Below are 8,382 nucleotides of genomic sequence, written 5' to 3' on the forward strand. Positions count from 1 at the left end.
CTCCTTCGCCCTTCCCCTCTCCCCCAACCCCACACTTAGTTCTCAGGCCTGGCCGGGGTGGGGGTTCCTCTGACACCTCCCCTGGCCCTTCCCCTCACACACCCCCCCTTCCCATCATTCCCTCGCTCCTCCCTTCCCACACGGTCCCTGGCCAACCCCAGGTCCACAGACCTCTCCTGTCCTCCGTCCCATACGCCCTCTCCCCCTGCCGCTTCACCCCTTCTGTCTGACCTCACCTTGCCCTCTTGCCACACGACCACCCCAGCCTCCCCACACTTCCCATCCCTCTTACCGCCTGCCGAACCCCATCTTTTAACCCTCTCCCCAAAGCAGACGATCTGGCCCAGGAGATGGAAGATGTGGACTTTGAGGAAGAGGAAGAGGAAGATGGCAATGAGGAGGGCTGGGTTCTGGAACCCCAGGAAGGGGTGGTCGGCAGCATGGAGGGCCCAGACGATAGCGAAGTCACCTTTGCATTGCACTCGGGTAGGTCTCTGAGGAGATCCATCGTAAACCCAGTCCAGGTGGGCATTTGAGCATCAGCCATCCGCTGTGTCGGGAGCATTATGAGGGACACAGCGGTGGGAAAATGCTGGCCTTGCCCTGGAGGAGCTCACAGGTAGGGGGGCAGTATGATGGAATGGAGGAGAGCTTGGCTCCTGGAGTCAGTTGAGACACTTGGGTTCAAATCCTATCCCAGCTACTCGTCTGTTTATGATCTTTATTAAAGTCTCTGGGTTTTAGTTTCCTTTTAAAAAGTTGTCACTGGTAAAAGTTCTTTTATTGTGAATTACACGTAATAGTACCTTTTGGAGCATGTTTTAGATAATCCTCTTAAATATTAGCTCTTAATAAGGAACCAGGAACATGACGCTTTCCTCACTCAGACCCCAGACTGGTGGCATCCCATGCTGAGAATTGTAAGCGCTGCACATGTACCTTTCTCTTGTCCGTGGCATCAGTGTGGGGTGGTGAAGGGAACAGCACTGAAGGGGGATCTGTCCTGGAGAAGGACTTAGAGTTCGGCAAGCTTGGGGAGGGATTTCTCCAACAACCTGATGCTTGAAACTTAGAAGAACTTGGATGCGCCCTTCTTTTCCAGGAGGAAAGAAGTGTTACTTACGGTGGAAGGGGGTGGGCTTCCCAAAGGTCCCAAAGGACAGAATCCTGGGTGGGAGCCCTGTCTCCTTACTCATGGAGTATCTCTTGGGACAGCATCTGTGTTTTGTGTGAGCCTGGACCCCAAGACCAACACCTTGGCAGTGACAGGGGGCGAAGATGACAAAGCCTTTGTGTGGAGGCTCAGCGATGGGGAACTGCTCTTTGAGTGTGCAGGTGAGCGGGCCTGGGTGAGGTCCTGCCCCTTTGGAGGTCTTAGGGGGCTGGCCTGCAGCGGTTGTGCATCCAATAGCCATTTATGGACTCCTGTTTTGCCAGCTCTCTACTTGGCCTGAGGGCCCCAAAGAATAAAATGGTCTGTTGTGGGCATAGGGCAGGGAGGCACTGATTGGTGGAGGGAGTCAGGGAAAGGCTTGGGAGGAGGTGACACTAGTGAAGGAGAATTGGGGCAGGAAGGAGGCTGTGAGTATTTCAGGCAGAGATGTGGAGCGGATAGAATGGGGAAGACATAGGCCTGGGGTATATACATGGTTGAGTGGGAGGCCAGCAGTGTCTCCCTTGGGGAGACATGGGGATGTTGGCTCCTGGAGCAGCTCTGAGTTTGGTTAGGACCCATCCTTTTTTTTCCCAGCTGGTCCTTTCTGGGGGCCAGATACCTGGGTCCCGTGTCCCCAGCACCAGGTACGCTGATGCTGTCTTCTCTTCCTGCCCACGCTTCTCTGCAGGCCACAAAGACTCTGTGACCTGTGCTGCTTTCAGCCACGACTCTACCCTGGTGGCCACAGGGGACATGAGTGGCCTCTTAAAAGTGTGGCAGGTGGACACCAAGGAGGAGGTCTGGTCTTTTGAAGCAGGAGATCTGGAGGTGAGATCATCAGAGTGGGATTCAACTCTGAGGGCCGGGGGAGGGGTGAGACCCTGGGGGTCCGTGCCACCTTGAGCAGACCAAGCCAGCTCTGAGCCGGTACACTCCCAGAGTACAGCAAGAATGTCTAGGCCCATTCCCTGGGGTGTCCCTGCTGACTCAGAAGCGGGGAAAACTTGGCAGAGCTCATGGGGCAGACTCCTAGGTGACATGGGGTGAGGGGCCTCCCTCTTGAGCCTTTGTCTCTGCCCAGTGGATGGAGTGGCACTCTCGGGCACCTGTCCTACTGGCGGGCACGGCTGACGGCAACACCTGGATGTGGAAGGTCCCGAATGGTGACTGCAAGACCTTCCAGGGCCCCAACTGCCCAGCCACCTGTGGCCGAGTCCTCCCTGATGGTGAGAGCAGCTTTCCTGAGTGCAGAGAGGTGGGGACCAGGGTTACGCGTCTCCCTGGCTCCCTCCTGGGCCACCGCCAGCAAACTCTGAGGCCTGCTCTTGGGAGCACTGACCTCCCAGGCCCCAGAGCAGACAGTTCGCCCTTTCCACCCGGAACTGGGTCTTCCCTGGGGCACTGTGTGTTCCCTCACTTCCTTGCTCCCGTCCCCTCCCTCCCCTGCTGATATGTCTGAGCGTGCTATCTGTTCTTCTCTCTTCATCTCCATCTCGGGCCCTTTAGGGAAGCGAGCTGTGGTCGGCTATGAAGATGGCACCATCCGGGTTTGGGACCTGAAGCAGGGAAACTCTATCCATGTACTAAAAGGTATCTGGGGTGGGGAAAGTGTTAACCTAGGCCTTTGTGGGGCAGGGGCTGAGACCTGGGACAGGATGAAATCCGACTTATTCCTCTGCTTCATCCTAGGGACCGAGGGTCACCAAGGCCCTCTGACCTGTGTTGCCACCAACCAGGATGGCAGCCTGATCCTCACTGGCTCTGTGGACTGCCAGGCCAAGCTGGTCAGTGCCACCACCGGCAAGGTGAGTGGGACCTGGAGCCTGGCTCTGGGGCCTCCGCTTTCCGCGTCTCCTCCCCTTTGTCTCTTATTCTTCACCCAGCCTCCTTGCCCCACTGCCTTTCTTCTCTTAATAGAGGACCATGTTTCCAGGCTCTTCTCTGATCCTCTCCCCTGGCTCATAGGTGGTGGGCGTTTTCAGACCCGAGACCGTGGCCTCCCAGCCCAATCTGGGAGAAGGGGAGGAGAGCGAGTCCAACTCCGTGGAGTCCTTGGGCTTTTGCAGTGTGTGAGTGTGAGCGGGGCCTCAGCCTGACACAAGAGCAGGGGGCTTGGGGGAGGGGGCCTGGGCTGGGGGCCCCGAGTCCAGGCCCCTCCACGAGCTGTCGTGTCTCCTCTGCCCAGGATGCCTCTGGCAGCTGTTGGCTACCTGGATGGGACCTTGGCCATCTATGACCTGTCTACGCAGACCCTCAGGCACCAGTGTCAGCACCAGGTACAGGCAGCCTGGAGCCATGGCCACGGCCATGGGAATCGCAGGTCTCTGGGAGCGTCTGCCCCAGACCTGGCTCCTGTCTGGTCCTTCCCTATGGCCCATAGTCCCTCCCTCCTTCCTTGAGAGTTGGGAGCAGATGCCTGTCAGCTCTCCCGCCCCTGACCGCACGCCGCTTCTGCCGTACCCTGCTGCAGTCGGGCATCGTGCAGCTGCTGTGGGAGGCAGGCACCGCCGTGGTTTACACTTGCAGCCTGGATGGCATCGTGCGCCTCTGGGACGCTCGGACCGGCCGCCTGCTTACTGACTACCGGGGCCACACGGCCGAGATCCTGGACTTTGCTCTCAGCAAGTAAGTGAATTGGGCAAGGGCTGGGGTCTCTGTGTGTTTGGAAGGTGGGAATAGCCCATGGGGGGTCACAGGGTCCTTAGGGTGTAGGGGGCAGCTGGGCCCCAAGGCCTGGGCCTGCCTGTGAGGCAGGAGAGCTGGCAGGCCTGCAGGAGTCATCTTCCGTTGACCGTGTGGCCTCACATCTCATCCCCCGGGCGCAGGGGCTGGGACCCCTTCCCCCATGCGGGCGGCTCTCCTCTGATCCCCTTGCCGGTTGCTGGCTTCGGGCGTGTTCACTGGGTGTGGGTCCGCCCAGCGCCAGGCACTAGGGGTCTGGAGTTGAGGATGAGCTGCAGGAGGTCCCCAGAGGGCCCCTGGGTGGTGGGCCTGGGGTGGGCCTGAGGTCTTCCAGTCCCTCCCAGCTGTGTCTTCTGTCCACAGGGATGCCTCCCTGGTGGTGACCACGTCAGGAGACCACAAAGCAAAAGTATTTTGTGTCCAGAGGCCTGACCGCTAATGGCTGCAGCCCCTGCTTTGTGTCTGGTGTGGAGGGGGCACAGAGACCCCCATCAGCAGAGGCGGTAGGGTAGGAGGGAAGAGGAGGGGACGGGCCTCGGACTCACTTTCCAACCACTTCAAACTGACTTGCCCCCTCTCTGTCCCTTTCTTCTCTTAAGAGACCCACCCCTCGGGCCCCTCCTTCCTGCCCTCTCCCTCATAGTCCTCGCCCAGACCTGGCAGGCCCTTCAGAGGGAGGTTCAGACCTCTTTCTCTTTCACTTCCTTTGCTGGTGTGAGCCATGGGGGTGTGTACTTGTATGTGGGGAGTAGGTCTTCGAAGTTCCCGTTCTTTCCCTTCCCAAGTCTCTGGGGGCGGAAAGGAGGAAGAGATATTAGTTAACAGATTTTAAAAATGTAAATAAAATATACTTCCCAGAGACGTGTCTGTGTGGATGTCGTGGTGGCCGGACATGAGGAGGAACCAGTGAGGGGCGTGTCAGGGTGAGGCTCCCTGCCGCATCTGCTGGATCTCAAGGTGCCTCCGCTCACCCCTCAGGCAGCAGCATGCTCACCTACGGCTGCCTGCCTGTCTGGAACTGGAATCTCCCAGGATCCTCTAGGTTCTTTCCGCAGCTGCTCTCCTGCCCCTCCCTTGCTAAGATGTGGAATGAGATAACCACAGCTGGGAGCCAGGGGAGCTTTATTCAGTCAGGGTGGGGTCATATAGGGGCAGGGTCTCCGATCCAGAGGTGCGGGGATAAGTGGAGATGGGCTTGGTGGCCAAGATGGACGGATGCTTCTAGTAGGAACGAGCAGGGGCCCCTCCCCTAGTTCAAGTCGAGGTCCATGCTGCTTTGGTTGCTGGTGTGGTAGGCGGGGCTGGGTCCGGGACTGCCCTGGGGTCTTCCGCGCAGCACCCGGAGCCACCTCTGGGCGGCCGCCCTCCAGGGGGCCATGTAGCGCTGATCACCCAGCCCCATGGCCACGGGCACGGCCGCCGCACTGGCGCTGCCCAGGGAGATGAGGGACAGCAGAGTTCCGGGCCCCAGCGGCGGGCGCTGCTCATAGGCCAGGACGGAGAGGAGCAGGGTGGCCACGTAGGGCCCCCAGCATAGCCCGAAGAGCAACGTGGCTCCAGCCTGTGCCCTGGCCTGCCGCCAGGTGAGGGCGCGGGCCAGGGCCGAGGGCGCGCCGCGGCACACGGCCCGCTCCAGCCGGCGGATGTCCTGCAGCTGACGGCGGGCGGTGGCCAGCACGTGGACCGAGAGAAGGGCGGCAGCGCCCACGGTGGGCAGCAGGACCCCATAGACTTCGAGGTAGAGGTAGGGGGCTGGGAAGACAGCCTGGGAGCTGCAGTTGGCCCCAGGGGCCCAGTGGTTCCAGCCCAGGGCAGGCAGGCTGGCAAAGAGCAGGGGGCCAGCCCAGGTGAGGAGCAGGGCCGTCCGGGTGCTCCCGCGGGGCCGCAGAGGCCGCAGCACTGCCATGTAGCGCTCCCCGTGCACCAGCAGGAGGTTGGCAAGCAGGGAGAGGAAGGAGAAATTGGGAGCCAAGTAGAGGAAGAGGCAGGACCAGTAGCCTCGGCGGCTCTGGTTCCATAGGCCTGGCAGCACGGGCAGCGCCAGCCCGGTGAGCAGCCCGGCCAGCAGCAGGCTCAGGAAGAAGCAGCCAGCGGGTGGGCCGCGCAGGCGGTGGTCCCTGGCGATGCCCAGGGCCAGGAACAGGTTGGCAGCGACGATGAGGCTTGCCAGGGCCAGGGAGAGCCCCAGGGCCCCTGCGGGAATGGGGCTGGGCATCTCCCTGGTGCTGTTGGGTGTCATCTTGGGCCTGGGGACGGGGGAGGCCTGGAGCAGCAGCGGGCATGCCTAGACGGAAGGTGGGGCAACTGGAGTTAGGGTGGGGCTGCAGGTCACTGTCTGCTTGGCAAGGCTGCACATTAATCCAGAGGTCGCAGACCAACAGACTGTGGGCCATATCCTGTTTGCTGATACACATTTTCCCCCCAATGAATCGCCAATTAAAATTTACATAAAAATTCATATTTTGGGCTTAAATAAAATCAGGTCCTGCCTGTATGATAGCAACCAGCTGGAGTTGAGTTGTGGCTGCCTTCAGACAGCTCCCACAGTCCCCACCCAGCCCCCTCGCCCATTTCTGTTATCTGTCTGGTCCTCTCTGGGCAGCTGTGTTTATGCCTCTGTTTAGGCTGAAAAGTGGACCCACCCATCCCCAAAGCATTTTGACCATCCCTGCCTCCACCAGGTGAGGCATCTAACAAATGAGCTGACAGGATAGGATAGGGTCTGGCTGGTGTGTAGTGGTCCTCTGGCCAGCCAACAGCTGATGGCCTCCTTCGGGCTGGGGCCAGAGCCGGGACAAGGGACTCGGGGTGGGTGCTAAATGAAGGAGGGCGGTCCTTGTCTTCAGATGCTCGCAGGCTCGTGGGCACCCGCGCATTAAGAGGTGGTAGGTTGCTAAGGATTCGGGGTGCAGGTAGGGGCAGAGGGCTCACTGAGTTAGTGATGAGGCCAGGGCAGTGGGTGGCAGCAAGGGGTTGCCCGGTCCCTTGCGCCTCCCCTCCATCCGCCCTGTCACCGGTTACACCTCAGTGAGCAGCCTCCGGGTAGGACTTCCAGCCCATAAACTTGACGCGTCCCTACCTCTCTAGCAACAGGGCCTTTTCCTGGGAACTGGAGGAGGGGAGGAGTTGCTGGGAAGGGGGAGGGTTGGCAGTGAATGAGCAGATGCCGGCGGCAGAGGGCTGAAGCAAGCCCAGAGAGGGAGGAGGAGCCGCTGGGCAGGGCCTGGCCTCTCTGTGGCTCTGACCTGTCTCAGTCCTCCCATGCCCTGTCCCCACTGCCACATCATAGGGATGGGGGACAGGGGAGGGGTCCTGGGCCCTGTGGGAACTCCTGCTTCTGTCAACGGGAGCAGCCGCTGTTGCTAGGATTAAAGTCAAGAGGGAAAGGATTCCTACCTGCCCCCTCCCCCGGGTCAGAGGATTAGAGGGCCCCACGGCCACCCTGAGCGCAGGAGATGTTGCCCCTTCTATCCCCAGCTCCCCTCAGGTCCCCCCAAGCTTCTGCACCCCTTTACCCTCAGCTTCTATTTCTTCTTCCTCAACCTCCCCCAGTGCCGTCCTCTGGGAACATCTTTGCCTCTCCAGCGTCCCTCCAGTTTCTGTTCCCCTTCATCCCTGCACTGTCAACTTTATTAAACCCCAGGAGACCTCAGAGTCCGTTACTTCAAACCTGGACTCTGGAGTCATGGGCTGGAGCTCCCAGCTCTTCGCTGGAGTGAGTCTCCCACCCTACCTCCAAAAGACCAGCGAGAAAGGCAGGGTCAGCTGCCAGGGCAACTTCCCAGCAGTCTTATGGGTGTGCTGGCTGTGTGACCTGCACAACCCGGAGGCTCTGGTGGCTCGGGCTGCGTGCAATGGCCTCTGCAAGATCTGGGGTCAAGGTCTCCAGGTGTGGCCCCGGGGGCCGGGTGGGGAAGGGGGAGAGGGGGTAGCTACTCACATGGCTGTGAGGGACAGGAGTTGCTCCCGCAGCCTGGGCTTTCCTCTGAGTGTCAGGGAGTTGCCGCAGCCAGCGCTGCAGGGCTTCTGGCGATGTCTGGTGTCCTGACCGGTGAGGGCATGGTACCTCCACTGTGCGAGGACAGCAGGGCCCCGGCTCTGCACTGCTCTCCCTGGCTCTGCCCTCGCCTGGGTTCCTGGAGGGATGGAGCTGAGGCTGGCGGGGATCAGCCTGGCCCCGCCCCTGGTGGGTGGGACCTGGCACACCCTGAGCTGCAGTACTGGGAGGCCTTCCTCCCCTTTCTCCAGTGCCCCCTCCTTACCCTCCTGTACCAGTGGCCCCCTCTCCAGCTACTGGCCATAGCTTGCCACCAAGAAGGCAGGTCACCCAGCTTGGAGCCCTCTGGCCCGCTACTGCTTAGCTAATCTGAGAAATGCATTCCAGCTAGTGAACAATGATTTAGTCTACCTTCTCCACTTCCCAGCCCATATATTTACATTTTATGGACCTTAAACCCCTGGAGTGGCCAAGCCAGCTGACAGCGCATTCAATTCTGCCAGTCCACATAGTGGTGTGTGTCTGATGGTGGTGGTGGGCGGGGGGG

General features: G+C 60.3%; 2 protein-coding genes across 3 annotated transcripts in view; one reads left to right on the forward strand and one right to left on the reverse strand.

Annotated features, from left to right (window-relative positions):
* Positions 1-4,699, forward strand: part of AAMP (angio associated migratory cell protein) — a 5,152-nt gene extending 453 nt beyond the window's left edge. The window contains exons 2-11 of one of the 2 annotated variants that reach the window (XM_024763315.1): positions 331-486; positions 1,216-1,335; positions 1,845-1,984; positions 2,238-2,382; positions 2,663-2,746; positions 2,846-2,961; positions 3,122-3,225; positions 3,342-3,432; positions 3,627-3,781; positions 4,202-4,699. In XM_024763315.1, the coding sequence (XP_024619083.1) occupies positions 331-486; positions 1,216-1,335; positions 1,845-1,984; positions 2,238-2,382; positions 2,663-2,746; positions 2,846-2,961; positions 3,122-3,225; positions 3,342-3,432; positions 3,627-3,781; positions 4,202-4,277 (1,187 nt within the window). In that variant the 3' untranslated portion in view covers positions 4,278-4,699. The remainder of the gene's footprint in view (positions 1-330; positions 487-1,215; positions 1,336-1,844; positions 1,985-2,237; positions 2,383-2,662; positions 2,747-2,845; positions 2,962-3,121; positions 3,226-3,341; positions 3,433-3,626; positions 3,782-4,201) is intronic. The other variant, XM_024763316.1, reaches the window with a different exon arrangement.
* Positions 4,700-4,942: 243 nt separating this feature from the next.
* Positions 4,943-8,360, reverse strand: GPBAR1 (G protein-coupled bile acid receptor 1). The gene is made up of 2 exons (XM_024763333.1): positions 7,779-8,360; positions 4,943-6,122 (listed from the first exon to the last, which is right to left on the reverse strand). Exon 2 carries the CDS (start codon positions 6,075-6,077, stop codon positions 5,088-5,090), a length of 990 nt encoding a protein of 329 aa, XP_024619101.1. The 5' UTR covers positions 6,078-6,122; positions 7,779-8,360; the 3' UTR covers positions 4,943-5,087.
* Positions 8,361-8,382: the final 22 nt, after the last annotated feature.

This window comes from Neophocaena asiaeorientalis, unplaced genomic scaffold (assembly GCF_003031525.2).
Source record: "Neophocaena asiaeorientalis asiaeorientalis breed wild unplaced genomic scaffold, Neophocaena_asiaeorientalis_V1.1 scaffold86, whole genome shotgun sequence".
NCBI lineage: Eukaryota > Metazoa > Chordata > Mammalia > Artiodactyla > Phocoenidae > Neophocaena > Neophocaena asiaeorientalis.